Source organism: Pagrus major, chromosome 18, assembly GCF_040436345.1.
Source record: "Pagrus major chromosome 18, Pma_NU_1.0".
In the NCBI taxonomy this organism is placed as follows: domain Eukaryota; kingdom Metazoa; phylum Chordata; class Actinopteri; order Spariformes; family Sparidae; genus Pagrus; species Pagrus major.
Genome location: NC_133232.1, coordinates 16,793,978 through 16,816,761, shown reverse-complemented (window position 1 = coordinate 16,816,761; position 22,784 = coordinate 16,793,978). Strand labels below are relative to the sequence as shown.

The window sequence follows — 22,784 nt, the reverse complement described above, 5'->3', positions numbered from 1 at the left end:
ATTCTGAATTGTTGAAAAACAAATGATGAAAATCGATAGAGCAGAACCCGAGATAAGGACTATCAAGAACTAACTTCCTGCATTAATTCCCCCTTTCCACCTTATTTCACTCTGTTGTCTGGTTAATCCCTGTTCCTTTCTTGTTCTGTTTTTCAAAATCCTACTTCACTTTTCTTATTTATTTCTCTCTGTTCCTCCCCACATCCCTCCCTCGATGCTCCTGCACTGACCCCAAGTTGTCCCTGCTCTGTCCTGATCAGATATGTTCTACCCAGCGGACCGTGTGTGTGTGCTCCATTTGTTTGTGCGTGTTTGCATTTCCCTAAGTATTTCTGTGTGTCTCACTCTGTGATCTATTGTGGAGCCATTTCTCCCCCAGGCTACAGCGGTAATACTATATGACTGCGTGCTCTCTGATCACCAGACAGATCAGACAGCATTACTAACAACTGCATGCTAATGACTGCACACACACACACACACACACACACATGCACGCACGCACGCACGCACTCACACACACGCACACACACACACACACGCACACGCACACAAGCACGCACACACACACACACACACACACACTATTCAAAGACCACGGAGCAGTAGACAGAAACTGTCTTTGAACAATTATTATAATAATAGTAGTTAGAAGTTTATTTTCGAACGTGATATTCCTCTTAAGTAACGGGTGAGTATAGAGAGAGAGAGTACAGAAGCGCTGAACATATTATGGTATTTATTTACTGGGGTCTTAAGAACTCTTATTTAGCTTGCTAAAACTTGCAGAACCATTTGTATTGTTTTTTTTAATTAATGTAGTCTGGTGCATGTCTTGATTGAGTTTTCTGTCCTCCACCTATGAGACCCTTCTGTGTACTTTAAGTCCCAAAAGCAATCGATTTATGTACCTCTCTGTCTTTCTCCCTCTCTCCCACAGTTGTGATCTGGGTCATTGACATGAATGGGCTATGAAACTACTAATAGACTGCACCAATTTTCCCAGGATTGTTTCATATGTTTGACAATTGTATTGCCATTACAATAATCTGAAAGATGCCATATCACAATCTGTACGTTAGGCATTTAATAGTGAACGCTTGCTGTTACTGGCGCTAGTTTGCTCTGTGTATTTTCATCAGCAATACAGTATTGGCCTGAATAAAAGACAACATGTTTTTCAAGAAATTGAAAACATCCCAAAAATACAGGTTTTTTTATTTCTGAGCACAAGACAAGAAAGTCTCTTCAAGTCCGCTAAAAGTGTTTCAAAGTTAGTCAAACTAAAAGTGTCTAGTCAGCCTATACATACAGGACTGTAATGTGTTTGGCTGCCACGGAGGAAATGAATTCCTGACGACTTAAATCGTGAGTCAAAATCATCTCCTGCCATCTTTAGTGCAGGACTTGGACAGAATCATCAGTCAAGCAGCCAAGAATTACCAGTGTCACAGAATGTCATGATGCTGAGCTTGAAAATGACAGTCAGAAAAATGATAACAGCCACATTCAAAGAGCCTGACAGGAGGAAGTGAGACTATGTGACTGGCATTTTTACATTGAATTTGTATGAAAGAAAACAGATCATCTTATAAATAGGGTCATCTTGTACTAGGGCATATACATTAAGTACATCTGCAGAGTGCAAGTCAGCCACAGTTGCAGGTTGCATGCTATAGTTTAACAGATCACAAACACCACAAATACCAACATGCACCGTTCACTTCACACAGTGTCAGTGTCACACAGTAATTCTTTTTTTTTCATTTGGTCTTAAAGGAATAGTTCACTCTAAAACAAAATTCAGTCATTATCGGCTCACCCACATGCTGATGAGAAGTCCGGTGTAGTTTCTTATTCCTCAAAGTGCAGCTGGAGACCCGCGGGGGTACCCTCCGGCAGCAATAATCCATATAATGAGCGTAAGTGGCGCCCGAGACGAAAAGGTCCATAAAACTACACAAAAACTTTGTAATATTCCTCCATACTGCTCGTCCGCTGCAATCCAAGTGTCCTGAAGTGGCGACATCCAGAGTTTACTCGAAACAACGTCATTTAGTACATTTTTCTAGCCTAAACAGTCACTATGCTATATCTGCCTGGAGGCACGCTCCCGTGTCACACGAGTCTCCCTCACAGCCGATTGCACTACGGAAGCCGTGCGTGAACGCGGGAGCGTGCCTCCAGGCAAATGTAGTATAGTGACTGTTTAGGCTAGAAAAATGTACTAAATGACGTTGTTTCGAGTGTTGTTTTTTGTGTAGTTTTATGGACCTTTTCCTCTCGGGCACAATTGACGCTCGTTATATGGATTATTGTTGCCGGAGGGTACCCCCGTGGGTCTCCAGCTGCACTTTGAGGAATAAGAAACTAGGGTGATAATGACTGAATTTCGTTCTAGAGTGAACTATTCCTTTAAGGTGCATTTTTGGCAAAAAAAGAAAAAGAGGAAAACACTTTTATATTTCCTCTTTCATTGAAATATTAAACCTTCAGTAGCCTCAGGACAGAGCAAGCCTTGCACATGTTGCACAATTGGTCCAGATCAGGGTTGCCAAGAGCCAAAATTGGCTCGCCATACGATTGAATTTGGGCTCCACGCTGTTACTAAAATTATAATAATGTTTATGCAGGATCCCTAATGATGATTTTTTTTTCATAATCTGAACATGGCAGAAAAGTGACACTTTGGGAAGACAGTCACTTAAAGCAATGTCGTGTAGAAATTAGCATTTTATGCTACTTGGCATGTGCAACACCACTGCCGTTTAAACAAATCCCAGGTCTGTAACAATTTGTCAGAGGTGATGTGGGTCCTAACTAACAAAACTCATTATGTCATAACATTGTTATGTGTTGAAAACATGTTGTTGAAAAAACATGTATGTAACACTGTGATCCTACCCTCTCACTGAAGTTACATGTTGCAGAAATAAGTGATAGAGACACCATTCACCCTGTTACAAGACACTGTACCATCAAAATGATTTTGAAGCTGTTTTTCAGGTTAATGTTGCTTTAAATAAACTTCGGATCTTGCAAAACAATACAATAAAACAGGTGTTTGCTTTTTGCCTGTGGCCCACCATAAAGTTTCTGTTTTGGCTCTCTAAGGGAAAACATTTAGACCCCCTGATCTAGACCCAAGACCATCCTGGGGCTGAGAATTGACAGTGTGAGCAGCATTGTAAACACAAGAGATTACCCCAGCTTTAGTGTACACTTCCCTCGGGTGCAGCAGTTAATTAAAAGCTGTAAATGTTTAAGAAGTAACAGTAAGACGCTTTGAAAGAAGCCCATTGAGAGAGTGACATTTAGAACACAGGTTTTTCCTCAGTCTCCAAGCCAACTTTGGGTCTATTTCCAGCACTTCTTTTCAGCTAAGTGTATTTTACTGGAATCAACATCATAGCCAGCAGCTGATCTGCAGGCTCTGCCTGTGTCTTTACTTTAATCTCCATTTAATGTTGAAAGCACGGCGATAAAACCTGCTGCCAAGAGACACAGACCTAACTACAGAATCAAGGACAGAGATGTTTAGCCAAGGCCTGGCACACGCTGACAGATGTCTCAAATGCTGGTTTCACTGTGCTGTCAGAAATACTGAGCTGAAATTGAAGAAATCCCTGTTTGCACCATGTGAGAAGGATGAATCCTTTACAACAGCAAATGTTGTTGCTGAAACGCTGAAGTACCATGACATAGTAAATCTTTCACAAATCTGTCTGTTTACTTTTGCACCTAGTCAGACGTCAAAGATGCACACCAACACAGATACACTCACATATAGTACATATTCATGCATGCACGCAAATCTTGCCGCCGGTCAGGAGCACTGGCCTGGAATGACCAAAGAATTAGCCCTGAGCTCCGTGTGTTGAAATGGAGAGAAAAGAGGCAGACAGAAAGCGGCAGAGATCTAAATGTGGATGAATATAGAGAGGAGGGGAGAGAGCGGCTGAATGAGGAACGAAAGTAATAAGAGACATATTCCAGCTCCCTAAACAGGACAAGATAAATTGGCCTCTCGGCAGTTGGCGTGTGCAGCATCCAGCTGACACGCACAGTCAGAGATACACACACAGACACATCCATTCATGCTTGTATTACATCACTGAGTTCACCATATGTTAGTTTGATTCCCTGCTCGCTTCTGTAACTTATCTGATGGTGACCACATAACAATGCAGGGATAATGGAGAGTGACTATTGAGTAGCATGTGGAGTTTAGTTGCCTTCTTAGGCAGACATAAAACCTCATGATGTAAAGTCAGTGTACGGTAAGAATAATCAAACGGCTGTTGGGTTTTTCAGGATTGTCACATTATATTGGTCATGGTTTGCCTTATGCTGACATCAAACCCAAGAGTCACAATTTGAAACCTGATAATTTACCATGCTATGTAAATTCAGGCTGATGACGTAAAGCATCTCTTTGAACATATTTGCATATTTTGGTTTCCCTTGGAGTGAGATGTACTCACATCGTGTCTTTAGAAAACAGATTCTCTGTCAGCATGATTCCCTTCCTGACTTTAGGTAGCTGAAATTTGTTGTTTTGTTTTAATGTGGCATCTGCATTTGCTATTTGATATATGATACAATGACTCATATGCCAAAAATAAGTGTTGAACTTATAGAATATACAATATTTTGTTCCATGGGTTAAATTACAGAGATAATTTGACTTCTGCTAATGTAATTCAAATTAAGAAAGACTCTTGCGCTCTTTAAAAGAGACATATAATGCTCATTTTCAGGTTCATACTTTTATTTTGGGTTATGACTAGAATAGGTTTACATGCTTTAATGCTCAAAAAAACGCATCCGTTTTCTCATACTGTCCAATGCTGCAGCACTGTATTCTGTCTGACACACTGCGTTTTTGCTCCTGTCTCTTTAAGGAACTGCAAAACAACATCCGAATGTGTGGAGAAAAAGGCAGGATGCATGTTAAAGTGTTTGTCATAGAAAATAAGCATGGGATGTTGTCAATGCTTGGAGGCACCAACATGCATACTACATATGGCACAACAACCAACCACAAGCAGGAATGTACAAACAGTCAGAGAGACCGTATGTTTAAGTCAAATACAAATGCACAACATGGTGCCAGGACTGTGAATGTACTCCGTTGTTTTAGATGTGTATTGTACATTGAAGGAAACTTTAAAAGTGCTGTAGTAATGATGAATGATGTATTGCTGAGTCTAGGCATCTGTCAAAATAATGGATGCTCTGGAGTCAGTGAGAGATCCATTGCATATTAAAAGCAGTCGGAATACATATTCCTGTCATGGTTCAAGTCCACTCTGTTTCTCTGATGGCAGTCAGTTTGCCCAAAACCACTGGGAGTGTTGTTGTGCACATGTAATTGATCAATTCAGTAGAATCAAAATGATCGAACTGATACTTAAACCTCCTTTTTTAAGAATTTTGAGTCTCATTCCACACCTGTCAAATCCTGACGCTTCTGGAGTGTAGGCTGAGTCGGCCGCCATCCCAAAGTGACAGTATATGACAAGTTGGGAATGAGACTCAAAAATCAACCATCAAACAAAATCTGAGCTTTAAGTACAGTTTGTTTATGCATGCCTCACCCAGTCGGATGCACCTCACCAACCCTGACCTCAAAATCCAAGATGGCTGCTTCATGGATCAACAGCTATGAAAGTATATACATCTATTATATATATTGTTTATTAGCACTTCTGTCTTATTTGTGTCTCATTTAATCAGTCTTAAAAACAGTTCTGTCCAGCTTCTATCTGTGGACGAGTTGCTTCAGTGTTTGTATGCACAGCATACCGTGTAATGCATTGTCAATCAACTGGTATTGTAAACAATGGCTAACAATCTCAAACCTGGCTAGAACTGGTAATCCAAATTGTTGTACTGGAACTTGAACAACTCGGGTATGATGTCATTCCCAACTCAGACTTCCAACTTCCGAGATAAATGAAACGCACCATTAGTCCAAAAATTTGAAGCAAGGATCTTAACAAATTAAAGAAAGGGTGACCACACCACCTCTTTATTAGCCCCCCTTCAGTAGCTACCAGATCATTTACATTGGGCCCATGGGCGTAGGTTTCTATATAGATGGTCGTGACATGTCACAACCAATGTTCGAGGATTGCAAAATAGTCACTACCAATATTTGTCTGCTGCTGAGCCAGTAGTAACGTTAGTGAGTGGTAGTAGTGAGCATCTTCCAAACTGTGTCCGCTACTTGAAATGGATAAGAGGAAGAAACAGCTGAGAAACAGCGATTAAAAAGTTGAAGTCTCTGGAGGTGGAGGCTGCTAAATGTGCGAAGTTGACGGAGCTTTTTGGTGCCGGGACCAGTGACACCGACCCGCCAGCAGCCACAGGTGCTGCTGCGCCGGGAGACGAGGGAGGAGGACCTGACGATGATGAGCGAGTGGAGGCAGACAGGGTCAGTAATGTCAGCCTGGGGCTGGCTCGGCTAAATGTTTGAGACATGTCCAAAACAAAGTAAAAAAACGTTTTTACATTGAATGTGATGCGACCTCACTAACTGCATATAACTGATGAACGCAGCTGCCGCTAATGCTAACGCAGCTGCCGCTAATGCTAACGTAGCTGCCGCTAATGCTAACGTAGCTCCTCAGGGACTGAAGTCGTTATTTTCTAACTTTGACAATCTAACATGTGGCAGCACATCAGCCCAGAGTTAAAGGGCTGTGACTGTTGGTAGTTGTGGTTGATTTTGTTCAAATACGCCGAATTGTGATATTATGGGTTATTATTGTTCAGATGATTTAGCTAAGCTAGCTAACAGATGCTAACGTCAGCGGTCTCTTGTTGCCATAGCAACAGTAAACATTCACGTGGCCTGATGAGCTGTAAACAGAGATACAAAACACAAGTAAACCTATAGCAAATAATAAATTTAATTTGCAATATTTACCATTGAATTTATTGTAATCTTTCAATTCATTTATTGTTTACTGAGGTGATAACTATCTAATAGGTATAATTTGTGTGTAAATGTGTTACTTTTACTGTAGTTTTCAAATGGCTGTGTATAGTGTTAGTGTATAGTCTTGAGCATTTTCAGGTCACAAAGATCTGGCTTTTTTGCATTGGGAAACACTAGTAAAGTGTCCTAATGAAAACACGACAAAGCCATTTGACTACCTTGTTCATAAATGATGGTGTCAGGACTTTTTTTTATGACACACACACTTTCATTGATAGGATTACTTGGTTTTGAGGAATGACCTCTATTTTGAGCATGTGACATGCTTTTGCAGGTTATCAACAAGGTTTTGCAGTTTGTACTAATTGTTTTGAGAAATGCACCAACTGTTGTGCAAATGTAAGTAATGATGTGAGAAAAACTCCACCCCGTCTCTGGTTTTGGGTTCTTCCCGTTAGTCTCGTCCCACCCCTGGTCATAACATAACTTCTGTTGTGATTTGACACTATAATGAACAAAGATTGATTGGTTGATTGCTATAGCTGTCAGTTTTAGTCCTTGAGTTCATAGCTACGTGCTTTATTTGTTAACTGCTATCAAGGAATATGACTCTCCTTTGTAGTATGTGTGAGAAAGGACGCCACGAGATTTGTGGACTTCTTCGTGGTGTCCGCTGATAATATAGTGGGCTGGTCTGGACAGAAAATGCCAGAGCTGAATTTTTGTCCCAGTCCACCCCTGGTAATGTCACTACCAAAGCTGAGACCAAACCTACGCCCTTGATTGGGCCTAAACCGAAATACATCTGTGAACTCCTAACCCCTCCTGACCAGGATCGCAGCCAAAGCTGGTGAGTGTCTTCTGGCTGTTTCGAGGTCCAGGTTAGTAACTAGAGGTGACAGAGATGCTTACATGGTGTTTAATCATTATTAATCCAACTTTATCCAATCCTACCCTCCCCTATCATATTCATGCCTATTCAATGGTTTCTCAGTCTATTGTATAGGATCCTTTTTCAATTCACACCCCTACCATTCCATCCCATCCTATCATTACCTATCCTATTTTTAATGGATCCATCCATCAATCTATACGGGTAGACACTCTTCCATATTTCTGCATTAGGTATACAAAATGTATAGCTCAAATCAATGTTGTTTTCTTTTCATCCATTCATCCACCCATCCACCCATGCAATGTGTCCTACCTGTGACTTTGAGTTGAGTTGTCCGCCGCACCAGTTTGGATCCATACTGTAATTCACAGGTGTAATTTCCCCCATCGCCTTCCTCCACCTCAGGAATCCAGATATGTGTGGTGTTTACTACGATGGAGCTTCTCCATTTAACCCGCTCACACTCCTGACGGAAGACATAGACTGATCAAGTTATGTACAAAAGGCTACAGACGACCTAGATATGGTTATTCGTAATTTCCTTGCGTTTATTGTACCTTGTACCAGGTCATCTGTGGTTGCTTGTATGGAGCCAAATAGTCTTCTAGATCAGGACAGGTGATCATTTTGCTGTGGGTTATCTCAGCTTTCGCCAGATGGCGGATTTTGCTGCTGAAGCATTTCCCCTCATCACTCTCCTCCACAGTCATCGACATGGACACTTTCATGCAGTATGTGGCGTTCCTAAACAGATCATAAAACACAACATTGGGAAAATGTGTTTACCATGTTTCTTGGCAATATGCAGAGTTCCTGAGAAAAGAGGCTCAGAAAAAGTAAAAGAAAATGAAAATCCCAAGTTGCAGTTGTGGATGTGACCGACTCAACATCTGAAAAATGACAAACTATATGAAACTATATGCAGTCTGTATTTCTAAGGCAAGTCAAGCACATGAGTCTGAGTGGATCTGTTTTGAGTAAATTCATCCAAGAGTAAAAAACACCACTGGAACTGTGTGTGAAACATTTTCAGAGCTGTTTTCATAGTGATAGTATTGGGTAGACCATTGTTGTTGTTGGCACGGTTGTGGGTATTTTGGTGAAATTATAGGCCGTCTGACATCTCAGTGTGTCTTTGACAACATTGAAGAAATTGCATCCAGAACAGATTGCAGGTTGTATGACCTCTAACACACACAAAGAATACATAATTTCATGAAAGATGAAACTGTAAAGGCACAAATGCAATTCCTTTTATATTGCACATAACCTATTTTTTTCAAAACGTCAAGTTGAGATTGAGTGGATTTGTTCGTCATGACAAAGAGTAAAAGTCGGTATTTGGTCTATTAAATTCCAAGTCGATTTCCCACTTTAAGAAGCAAAAAAATCAGTGCTAGTCATTACTTAAGTCCATTGTCGATCAAAAGTACAAAGCTGGCTAACTGTGCTTACTTTCATCGGAAAGAAAAAAAGCAATTCAGTAATTTCACATGACAATTGCAGCTTTGCAGAGTCAGAGCTGCTAAAATCAGAGCCTACAGGTGGATCCTTGTTAAGATAAATGGCTTATAAAATGGTATTTAATATCAAGCTGCAGTGTTTTCAAACTGAGCGTGAAAGCAGCTGCATGGTAGAGCTACAGAGCAATGTCGCATCAAATCCACTGCTTTTCAAAGGGTGTGTTAAAAATATGCTGCAGTGTAGCACAACTTGTCTGCCTGCTGTCTGCCTGAGCCATTTTAATTCCAGAGGCTGTTTTTACACCAGACAACCATATGAGGAAAAGCACTGGTGTTACCAATAACATTACCAATGGTCTATTCAAGTGTCCAAGCAAGCCATGACAGACGTCATTAACTGCATTACGCACACCTGTGCTTTAAAAGGCCTTATAGGCTCAAACTGTCTGTATTAAGAGTGAAAAAGATTTTTAAAGCATTAGCGCGGCTCTTAGCCCGTGTTTTCTGACTTCTGGGAATATTCTTGTTGTCAATTGTTAATTTTCATGTTCAATGATAAGAGCCATCTTCCAGAGCCACTGTGATGAATGATGATAATGAACTACTGCTACTACCACTTCTAATCCTGACGTCACATATTATGACTAATGGACCAAATTTAAAAAAGATTAGTGTAACATTTAAATACATGGTGCCTAAATTCCATAATATTAGTTCTTGCTAATTAAACACTGAGCAAACAGAATGTTTGCAAATTGGTCAAACCACATTCAATGAACTTTACAGCTTTTAACGAGAAAGACACACAATGTGTGCTAACAGTCATCATTCACGCCAGTGTTTCCCACACATACAATTTACTTGGAGGGCTCGCCCAGGTATATTTGGATTTTATAGGCTACTTTTATTTTTTGAATCCGTCTGCGAGGACAAAGCCATCCGTGATCGATTAACTAAGTGACAATCAGCCCTCGCTGTTCCCCTCCCATCACACATGCTCTGCAGAGAGAGAGAGAGACACTCTCTGGTATTACATCTCTCCTATAAACGCACAGATTGTGATGTGACCTCTCCTATTTTATGTAGGCCTCCTTATGCTTTTGTTTTGTACAAACTGTAGGTGCACCTGGTTGATGTTGTTTGATGCGTGTTGGTTTTGATAAGCTAATAATAAAAAGCTTCCTCCACACGGCTGACCTGCTGTTATGACAACAGAAACATGGTTGAAAAAATCCTAAGTGCGAGGTGTGTTTTTGGTTGACTAAAAAACTTACTGCTGACGAGCAGAGCAGATAATGTTGCTGGTAGACAGAAACAGAACGGAGAGAGAAACCGAAGAGGCAAGGAGAGGCAAGCCAGTGTGTTGCATGCATTAAGGTGGACAACACTATGTAGGCCTAATGTAGGCAAACCGTTAAAGTCACAGAAGGGTTTACATTGGATTTAAGTTAAAAGCCCAGTCTGTCTAATAGAGATGCTAAAGGGTACATTCTCCTTCGTACGGGATGCCGAGGGACATGACGTGGTATTTGACACCCTGGTAATGAGACCAGGCTGGGTTAGAGCTCTTAATGTCACCAAGGTATCTCCCAACATCCTGCTGTTATGATGTTACATGTGTGACAGTATGTCCTTGAGCCAAATTACCTAATGAAAAAAAAGAACAAACTTTGAAGTTTGTTCTGATGTGTGTGATGCAATGTGTTTTCAACATCATTTTGGATCTTCTCAAGGTGATTGTAATTGTTTGTGTGCTTTGCTGTGTGTGTTTCCCAGGTTCACTCCCAGACACAAAAGACCACATTGATCTCTCTCTCTACTCTCTCTCTCTCTCTCTCTCTGTCTCACACACATACACATGCAAGCACGTAGGCACGCACACACAGACACACACACACACATAGGGGACTCAACCATTGTCCCCTAACCACAACTTCTCATCGAAGTGGATCAAAACCACTTATCCCATCAATGCTGTGTGTGTGTGTGTGTGTGTGTTTGTGTTTGTGTTAGTGTGCGTGTGTGTGTTGGTTTGGTTACACAGCTGGATGACTGTCAGGACGTGAGAACATTGGGAGTAAGTACACAAACCCAAGTTTGGCTGGGTAAAGGGAATGAAGATTGAGGGAAATCTGGTGGAGAGATTGCAAAGGAAGAGGCGGCTGGCCTGGAGGTGTGAAAGTGTTTGAACCACATCAAATATGAATTGCCCGCCAAAACGTCTGCCTATTCTTTGAGACAAAGTGCAATGACTGTCACGTTCAGGTTATCTGAGGGCTCTCACCATGTTGGGGCCCAGTTGATTCCAGTTTTCTCCCAGTTGCCATGACTCAGTCCATATGGTTAGTATAAGAAATACCTTTAAAAATAGTAATGAGCTGCCAAATTAAAGCATATTAATTAAGGCAACCACAAGAGGACCTCGGACAGAACCTCACAGAGAGCTACAGATAACCGTCAAGGGGATGGGGATGCAGTGAAGGAGTGATTTTCAATTGAATGGATATCTTCAAACCCAAACCTAATGATGGTCTGATATTCACGCTTAGTAAACATTACCAATCATCCAAGTAGAGAAAATAACAGAGGCAACTAATTTTACTTTTATTTGCATTACTTACATAATCTTTTTAAAAATGTTATTATATTCAGTACAAGATGACAATGTGCACAACAGGCCCAGCTCAGCAACAGCCCGAGCTCTCTAAGAAGGCAAGGAAAAACTTCCCATTATTTTTAGTGTGTAATACAGCGATCTTGAAGGTCAAAACACAACACATACTCAACAGCAATTTAAAAAAAAGACAAACATTTAACAAAACACAGGGAAATTTTATAAAACAACATTTTACAAAACACAAACAGCATTTCAGACATGGTTACAATGTACTCTTTGCTACAAGAGCGTTTTTAGGCTCCTTAGAAGACAGACTGGCTGCAACTGGGCTGCCCTGCCACCCAGCCTGTCTGCTCTACCTAATGAGCTCAGAGACACTGCAGTTGCGACAGTACATACAGTTAGGATATAGCACGCTAAACAGCCCATTCTTGTCTCTTTTGTGGTGTGATAGCGAATTGTTCATTCAGAATTACAAGTACGCTCTTAGATCACCGGCGTGTCTTTTAAACTTTGATTCAAACTTCTTTCCTCCTCTGCTTGTCTTTGAAGTTGACTTTGATTCAATAAATGATGAATGATGAGAAAAGCCATGAATTATGAGATTATGGGATTTATTATCAGTGAATCTACAAATGTTACCATACACAATTAAGAAAATATTTTTTAAATGGAAAGTACAACGGCAAACAATGAAATAATCCACAACATGACACCAAATAATTACAATAAAAGGCATGTTTTTGAAATTCAACAACAAATAGGTAATAATATTACTTTCACATAAGTAGCTGTGAAGTAGAAACCTAAATTATCTTCTTTCCACTTGGAATTTCATGACTTTTCCTCGAATGACCCAAACAGTAGAAAAAGTGCCAAGTGAAACATTGCCATGGGATTACATCAGCCGTGAGATTTGTCAACGTTGATGTTCAGACTTATCAATACTCAGTAGTAGTTACTACATTATTACTAGCTGCAACAGCGTTGGCTGTATTGTTTTCATCTTGTGAGTCTGTGTGTGTGTTTGTTCGTGTGTGTGTGTTCGTGTGTGTCTTACAGGAGACACAGGGATTTTTTTTAGTCATTCACCTAGCCAAGACCACTGAGCATTGAACTTGAAAAACCTTTTATCCATCCATCCGTCCATCTCTGTTACTCTCCACCTCATCAATTCATCTCCAGCCTACAGCAGCTTGTTTTCTCCTCCACTGATTCAGTTAACTTTTCCTGTATGCCTCCGTGCCCCCCCTCTCCATCTCTTCCATTATCAAACACATCAGTCTTTTATGAACCCTTCACATTTATTTTATGCTCTATGTCACAGCCTGTGTTAATTTTGTTAATCTGTTGTTTAAAAAAATATGAAAAAAACAACATTTGCATTACAATTTTAATCACCGAATAAGAAGCAAACAATGTAGAAGTTCAATGTAAAAATGAACAAATACGTCACGCTTTTATTGCAGTCTTTTTCAATGACCTGCATGCATCTGTGGAACCATTGGCCTATTCTCACTCCCAAAGTGTCCAACACAGCAGCTTGGTCAGTGGTCCTACACTTATGATGCTGTAGATACCCCTGTATTGTCACCTCTGGAGGTGCCCCTTTAAGGTTCATGTGCTGTCAGTCAGGTGACTTTGTATAAAAGGTGAGAAAAGTCTGTGTATGGAGGACTTTGGTGTGTTTGGAGAGGTCAAACACAGGACTTTCACCTGGGAGACTGCTGTTCATTTCTCATGTGAAACCAATGGTCAACACTCATTGCAGATGAATTGTAACAGTAAAAACATACCTATGCTTTTCAGCCATTAAGGCCTTCATCAGGGCAAGTACACTGAGCTTTACTGGGATATTAAAATGTTTCAAGATGTGTGCATATTATTTTCTTTATTGCTTGCGATTTTCTCTGCTAAACATGGTTTGTCATGTGATTTCAACTGCCTATAGTAATAATGTGACTACCTACCTTTTCTTACTGATCATATGACCTTTTACCAACCTGCATACCAAGCATAGTCTGTCATGGGACTTTAACTGTTTAGACCAATCTAGTGACTACTTACCTGTCCATACTGATGATGTGACTATTTGCCAACTTTTAAATGAAGGAGCCCAAAGGCGACCATTTTGTACTTGCCCTGATAAAGGCCTCTATGGCTGAAATGTGTAGGCATGTTTTTACTGTTGTTATGATTAAATAGCCATGAGATATTAACAGCGTTTTAATCATCATCATCCTCTTGGACAAACTGTAGAGCAACCAGAGAGACACCATTTTCATACCTGAGCAGCACACCTTGTATTCTGTTTTTTGACTGGTCATTGTGATAATACCAGGATTGCCACGGTCATAGAAGAGATATCACCACAGCTGAAGGCAGCATTTGAAAATGTCCAGTCGTGTCTGTTTACCTGAACCCCATCATCGCCTACTGATGACGTATCAGGGTCTTGAAGGGTTGGGTTTCATAGGGGGAGATTTCAACCACCGGCCCGAGGTGGCATCGAAAATGAGGTGTAGGGGTTAAATTAGAGAAAGGATCTTTCTCAAAATTTTCCCTAAAGGAGCACATGTGAACAATTTATATTATCAATGTAACAAATGACAGCAGATTCTTTAAATGAGTCACAGGCTGACAACTAGCTGATAAATACTGGAGTTAGTGGAGACCAAAATAGGGGTTAAAGGAGACTGAATATCTGACATATCTTTCGGGTCAGGCACGTCCAGGTGGCCAGAAACACATCTTCAAATGAATGGCTCTGTATCTGCAGGATATGTAAGTAGGAAAGAGTTTGCTAACACAGTTTTCACAATAATTCTTAAAAGTGACAATGTCAAGGCTGGTTTTTTTACAGCAGACCCCCAGGGGTCCCTCCTCTACTTGCAATTTATTCTGTGTATTGATATGTAATTTTAAATGATGCATGCTGGATCATGTGGGGAACTTGCACATGCACCATAAATACCGGTATGTGATGAAATATCCTAATTCCAGATCCTCCCTCACACAGGCAACGTCACAAACACACTCACACATCCAAGAGCTAAAAGGGATTTTATGTTAAAGCGTTTTTTTTTATCTTGTTGCTTTGATAGTAGATCCGTGCCAGTAATTCACACTGAACTGAGATGAACTGAAAACTCTTGTTTTTCTCTCAGCTGTGTCCTTCAACATGTCCCCTTTTTTTCCACGCTTGTATCAGCCTTTGTCATGGTCGCACCGCCCCTTGGCTGTCCAACCCAGGAAGCAGAAGTCTAACACTAAGTGATAAAAACAGCCTCCATGTAAAGAAGAATGTATTATGCATATCTCACTATAAACATGACGATTCAATTAGACCGCAATGCAAACGCTGTGTCAGAAGCATTTAGTGCATGCTATGCACCTCTTACGGATGCAAATTGTGTGTCTGTGTGTGGGTGTGTATTCATATCTAGCTCTGTGTAGAATAGATTTAAATGCTTCAGTTAGTAAAATGGCCCTGAAGTAAAAGACAGGAGAGTGTTTAATGTGCTACACGCGAGAGCTGCACATTTTGCTAAGCTGCACTTTAATGACAAAGAGGTCTTTACATCTGAAGTAATGAAGTTACCTTGATGTTGATATATACAGTGTTTTTATTGCCAATTAGCTTTGAGGCAAACAAGTGATATTCAACTATGAATATATTTGGGAGTATTGGAAGAGGAGGAAGAACATATCCGTACAGATTCAAACTAACCTTAGCCTGATTATATTCCTCCCACATGTAATTACAGTAATGTTCATGGCCTTTGTTTGCGAGATTCTGGGAAATATATACATAGGTAGGAAATCACTAATTAAAGCAGAGGCAGACGAGGCAGAATGAAATGCAGAGGGTACACCAACAAGTAAAATAGCATCCCAAACATCACTTGGATGTGTTGAACATCACAACAGTACCACTGTATTTTATCTCAGGTTGGGACTTTCCTTTAATTGGATCCTTCCCAGAAGAACTTCAGTCAGCTTTGGAAATGAAATGTGTTGCATTTCGAATCAATTTAGCATTTTCCTTGAAAACAAATGTATTTTCAGCATTTCTCCCTCTGAGTTTCCAGCAAACATGAGATTGCCTAGTGTAATTTGTCCAGACAGAGCAGTCACGATTGTCCTGGTCAGTGTCTGAAAGGTGGCTGTATACTGTAAAAGCAAACTTTATGTTCCAACCCTCTTCCAGCTTTCTTGCTAAAAGTCAGATGAGAGGATCAATACTGCTTTCATGATCCAAAGGCAACAACAGCTTCCTTTCTTCCTTCCTGGAAGAGCCATTTCAAATAAATAAACAATTAATTGCTCATTAAACACTAGTTAATAGTTACTTCACTGTTAAAGGTGCAATATGTAAGAATTGGTCACTTGTTAAATTCATAATCTTAACAAATATTGTGCAGCATATCACCAGAGAAACAGCTTACTTCTGCCAACTGTAGCTGTCATTAGCTAGTCTGCTCAGTTAACTGTGCAGCTAGTGGTCCGATCTTGGAGCTCGGAGCAGTTCTTACAAAGTATTACTGTCCCATCATTATGGATTCCATAACTATGACTGCTGTGCCTCTGAATGGTTTACTCAATAATGATTACCCTAACCCAACCCCCCTCCTCATGCCCAAACCTAACCAACCAACCAACCAACCAACACAACACAACATATCTGAGGCAAAGTAGGGTGGGCCTTATCAAGAAATTCAGTGGGAACCATAATAATGCTAGAAAGCTAAACACACCAGCTATTACTGAGTATTAATCTTACTGGTATATCCCCAAAATATCCCCAAATCTCAAACTATTACTGAAAATACAGCATGATAAATTAACAAAATTAATTCCAACTCTCTGCGACCATATGTGAATCTCATGTTTGAACAACTAGACAGAAATACATGTTAATCTAATATATTATTAAGAACACCAGCTAGGAGTTGATCTTTGTGGTAAAATTATAATGAAATCAGTACTTTTTCCCCACAAAAAACTGATACTAAATCCCCCTAAAAATAAAAGCTGTTAATGGAACATCTCACCCCTGAAGACAGCTGCTCAAGTGAATATCTGTCAAAAAGGAAGGAGGAGGACATTTATGTGGCACAGGACTTTATTAAGCAGACAAGAAAATGGCTCCAAGAAAAAGAAAAATGAGCTCTTGAAATGCTGAATAACAGAGTTAATATAGTGCTACGGATTAGATTGTGCAAGGATGGTATTTATGGTTCATCTTGATCTTATTAGAGATGTGTTTGCATTTCATAGCCTCAGGTTATTCCATTCTCATGAGGCGTGCACACTTTGCAGGCCAACAAAGCAGCATTAACAGCACTGGTGTTTATCATGATCATTCACGAGACACATTTCTGTGTCATTGGCAGTCTAATGTGTTTTGGAAAACTCGATTTACAAGGTGCCTTTACTAAGCCATAGGCTTGACACTATCAGTAGAAAATTCTGATAATAGGATTATTGCATCCACACAAAGAAATATATTACATGTCAGCTTGTAGGGCTTGCAGAAATATAAAGGATCCATTCGCTCAGCAAATGATTGGGCTGTTTTTTGGCCGTTTTGAGGCAAAAAGCATATCAATATCACCTCACGAGAGGTGACATAGCCAGTTGTTTTTAGTATGGTCTGAATTGTTATTGCACTCTGCATAAGCTTACTTACTAGCTCTGTCCAAAGGTAACACAATCTAGAACCAGCAACTTTAAAGATCAATAATTAAAACATCTTATCTAATTTGTTCAATCAGCTAAATTACAGTTAAGTATAAAAACAACAAATTGAGACTTTAAGAAGGGTTCCGTTCTGAAATGATTGTGCTGTTAGTGTATGTGTCAGAATTCCAACACTTCGTTCCAGCTTCCATAAAGGTTTGTGAGTATATAGTAATAGTATAACGCTGTTGGTAACACCTGGTATCTGCGTTTCGTCAGCTATCAACAGTCTTGGTAGTTGCCAGTTTGTGGAAAAAAAGCGCAAGAATGTCTGGGTTCTACAGTATGCGTCCAGCATAGTACCTTCAGCCGTAACGTTAGCAACGTTAGCTTAGATTTGCTAGCTAACGTTAGCAACATTGATGTAATGTTAGCGTAAATACGAAACAGACGCAACCAGCTAGCCTGATTCTGTCTAAGTAAACATATTCTGCCTACCAGCACCTTTACAACTCACCTGTTGAAGGTATTGATAACATTCATTGGCATTCCATCTCTCCTTTCATTGCTTTCACATTACAACACCGCAAATCATCTGCCCCCTCAAGTGGTTTCCAGTTTGTGCATGTCGCGTCTTTATGCTAAGCTAAGCTAAGCTAAGCTAACCAGCTTAGCCTGACATTCTCTTCTTACACTTGGCAAGAAAACAACTGTTTTTCCCAAAATGTGGAACTGGTCCTTGAACGGCCTTCAAGTACTTCACAGTAAATGAATAAAAATGTTAACAATATACATCAGGTTCTAATTTTTAAGCCTAAGCACCACATTTTCACAATATTACATTCACTCTCCTGTTTTTTTTTTTTTTTTAGCTTGTGTGTCCTTTGCCTCTCTGGGTTCAGCTTTGGTAACAAACCTGTTTTGGCAAACACAGCTTACAAATAAATTTGGCCTGACTTGACAATTTAATACCAGTAAAAGTAAAGTAAAGCTGCATCCTGTCCTCCTGGAAATGAATGAGGTGAAAAAAGAGATTTAAAAGGTGAAATGAAAGATTGGTGGATGTCATTCTGTGTCTAATGTGAGTGGCTGACATTCATAACCCTCTTGTTATCAACAAGTTTCTATGTTGAGCTCAAGTCTAGTACACACAAACAGACACACACACACACACACACACACACACATACACACACACACACAGGAAGTCTGTGTGGTGTGCTTTGTGTGGCTTGTTATTTAGTAACATGGCTAAGAAAGGGTACAGTTGGTTGCCTTTATTTGCATTTGAAGACAGCTCTGAATAAAACATAAGATCTCACTATTACTGCTGTGTATAAGTGTGCATGTTCACGAGTCCCTATGTGCATTTATTAACACAAATGGGGAATGTGCTGCCATGCTCAAACAGATGCTAGGTGTGAGCAAAAGCAGATTTCAGTGCAACTGGCAACATGACTGACAAATTAACTCAAGAGAAAGCAAATATAACGGCTTAAATTACATTACATGCTGGAATAATGGATTTCACAATAAGCAGCTTTAAAACTATACAACAATTTATGTACTACAAATTATACCAGTCTATTGATTACTTCCACCAAAGGGGTTATGTTTTCATCAATGTCCCACGTCTTTCAGTTGGTTGGTTGGTTTGTCAGCAGGATTACTCAAAAATTACTGATCGGGTTTCCACGAAACTCAGATGGAGGAAAGGTCTCGGTCCAGAACAGACCTCATCAACTTTTGATGCGGATCTGCATAAATGGACAGATCCAGGATTTTTTTCTCACTTTCTTCATTTAAACTCCCCATAAAATGGAAGATGGAGTGTTATTTGCTGTCACATATTTCCTGTAAAAACGGTCAGGCACTGAGATATTTTATACTAGCCAGTGGCATTTGCGCTGACCATGAATTACGCAGCCTGCCATGCAGCTACGTGTCAAAATACCCGACTCCGCCTGACCCCGTGCTCCCAGTGAACACGGCACACAGCAGAATCCGAGACCGACAGCTGCCAATTTGATGACTGGAAAAACAGCATCAAGGTGTTTTTCTTGCCCGGTTTGGCTCCTGGCAACCTGGAGCCTAATGTTAGTTAGCTAATAGGAATGCTAAAGTTAGCTGCATGACTAAATGAGCAAGCGGTAACCAACTTAAAGCAGCTAAACCTTATAAACCACCACAGTCCTGGACCCCCAGTTGTCGAACTGGCCACAGTTGGTCTCAGAACTTGTTTTCAGTCACCAGCCCTGTTCACTTGGTGCCCGGTACAGTTGGCTGCTGTTCGCGGTTACGTTAACAACAAGTAAAGCCATCTGTTCATCAGGAAACTCCGTTACTCGCTGAGGGGAGCAACTGGAGGACATCAGAGGGAAAACCAGGAAATGTTGTCGCCATAAAACATGATCCAGTTTCACCTAATGAATAAAGTTGTAAAGGCCCGGCCCCAGAAACACTCTGCTCCAGCTCCATCTTTCTGACATGACATATGAGCTCTGTGCCACTCACTCACCACTAAAAGTTGAGGATTGATTGATGGCTGGCTGGCATGATATTATTGGTTGAAATTGCTTGGGTCAAGCTTTTGTAAGCACATGACATTTTGCTTTACAGAAAGACGACATGACTGGATAAAAAATTTAAAAAAGGTCTATTGTCATTTTTATCATATATTGCTGATCCTAAATCTTGAATCACCTTGGTGGAGGTATGCACGTCTAAAGAGTACCATTCTAGATGGATTAGTTTTCTCCCGGTTCCCTCATTAGTTCATGTTCAAGACGAAACTACTGTTTGATGCTGTTATACTGGCTCACAGACAGCATATGTATTTGGGCTATAGTAATTTTTTTCATCATTACACTGATCATAATTTGATTGGATTGCCGTGCATCTGTTGCAGTGTCCTTAAGCACAGCAGCATCATGCCGACAACTCCAGGCGATCTGTACTTTGGCTGACCGCTGATATTTTCATATTTGTGTACTGTGTGTGTGTGTGTTTCTGTGTTTGTGTGGGAGTGATCTCCAAAAAACACAAATTCCAATTACCCAAACTGTGAAATGAGCCATAAATTAATCTCCAAATCAACTTGTAATCCACAATATCCTCCACGTCAATAAATCAAGCACAATCTCCCTGCAATTACCCTCCTATGATCAGGGCAGGCAGCTGGAGGGTGCGTTGAATTATGGCGTTAATAGAGGGGGATGTATCCTGGCCAGCAGGCAGCGTGTTTATACCTGGACGGAGCTGCAGATTAATTTGACTATCAATCTAACTAACAGGCAGAGAGCGGGAGCGCGGGCACCTGCACATGCTGAGACATTCACACACACACAAGCGCACACACATTGCTGCACACGCAAGTATCTGAGCACGAATGCTTATACATGAGGATGCATGTATTAGCGCACAGGCTGTATTATGTTACGTTAATGAGGTCTTACATTCTGCTTTCCACCAAAAGGCAGCAATTAATATTCTTTTATCAGTGGAATGTTAATGGTACTCTGCATGAATAGGGGCGACGCTGCGTTGCAGTGGTTAGCACTGCTGCCTCACAGCTAAAAGGCCGGGTGCCACTCTGTGCTGTGTCTTCCTCCTTCTCCTCTCTGAAGCAGCTTCTTCCGTCTCCAAACTGATATATTTCTATCACAGGACTCACCGCGTTAGGCTTTACACACACTAATAGCTGGACATTAAAGTTAAAGATGGTGGTGGCTGTGTTTGCCGGATGTTCAAGCTAGCAAAATGGATGTCTCAGCTTGCTCTTCTTTCTCTTGTCTTTTCTGGCAACCTGACTTTCAAATACTGATCATTATAGAAGTAAGCTGGTAGGAGGGCTGGGTGTAAACTTTCTGACCTACAGCAGCTGCGACAAACCAAAGTATTTTTAGCATTATAGAGACGTGAAGTCACCTTCCAGTGTGGCAAAAGACAAATACCTTTTTTATCCTGTTTTAATTGTGCCATGGATTGTACACGTTTGTCAATTTAAAAGATAGGTTTGCAAGTCATGTAAGCCACAGTTTGTTGTAAAGATGGGAGCATTTATTTCCATTTAGTTTTATGTGGGTCAGTGGAATAAATCATGTCCCTCAACATCACCAGCACCAACATGGCGTCATCTTGGCACAGAAAGTGTTACAAAAGGGTGAGAATCACAAAAGGTCAGACCGTATTTACAGCTTTATAAGGTGAGTCAGTTTTGTGAGCTTGCTATTATACAGCACCAGCTCTAGTGAGCGTTAAATGAAATGCCATCACTTAGGTGACTGCTGGGTGTGTAGTCTTTGTACATACATACTTTTACAATCTTACACGTGATTAGTTTTATTAAAAATAATCTTTTAAATGGACAAACATCATATTCAATCAATTCAATCAGTGTCAAAAATTAATTTGTCTGTCAACATTCTCTACCATACATAATGATCAACAGGAAGAGGTGTGACTTCACCTCTCTATAGGGAGGAAAAGTAAAAAAGAAACTGACCACCATGTCAAGAAAGAAAAACTATTATTATTAGAATATATAGATTATTTAAAAGGTTAGAAGGCACTGTCTTGACCCAACTGACCCGATGTTCCTCCTCGTGTGGGCGGCCTTGTATACGTGTGATTGTGAGTGTGAATGGTTGTCTGGTTCAATGAATCAGCCCTGCCATGACTGTCCAGCACGTACCCCCCCACCCCCCGCCTCTCCCCAAACGTCAGCTGTGATCAGCTCCAGCTCCCGGGATGAAAGAAATACATTTACTATTTTCTAGTCACAGCTATTAATGACAGGGGGTGCAACTGTGAACCGTTTTTTATAAAGAGGACAAAAGTCCGAATGACAGAAAAAGGTCATCAAAATGCACTGGAAAAAAATCTTTCTTTTGATAATTATAATTAGGAAAGATATGAGACACACAAATCTAACAGCACACTCACATATATGTGTCTATATAGTCTTTGCGCTCCCTCTTGTCTTTGTCAGGTCCCTCCGTTGTCTCCTGTGACTTTCCCATGTTTCACCTGAGCCTGTCTGATTTTTGTACTTTTGTTTGCTACTTTGTATTTTTGTATTACATGGTTTTGGCTTTACAGTAAAAGCTTATCTTTAGTTCCTTCTCCTGCCTGTCTCCCTTGTTTCTGCATTTGGGTCTTCACCTTCTCTCAAAACCGTGA

General features: G+C 40.4%; 1 protein-coding gene across 1 annotated transcript in view; it reads right to left on the bottom strand.

The window, feature by feature from the left end:
• The window catches only part of il1rapl2 (interleukin 1 receptor accessory protein-like 2), a 429,626-nt gene that overhangs the window by 127,952 nt on the left and 278,890 nt on the right, over nt 1-22,784 (bottom strand). The window contains exons 5-6 of the mRNA XM_073487133.1: nt 8,399-8,585; nt 8,154-8,307 (exon numbers count right to left, since the gene is read on the bottom strand). Coding sequence (XP_073343234.1) covers nt 8,154-8,307; nt 8,399-8,585 — 341 coding nt within the window. The remainder of the gene's footprint in view (nt 1-8,153; nt 8,308-8,398; nt 8,586-22,784) is intronic.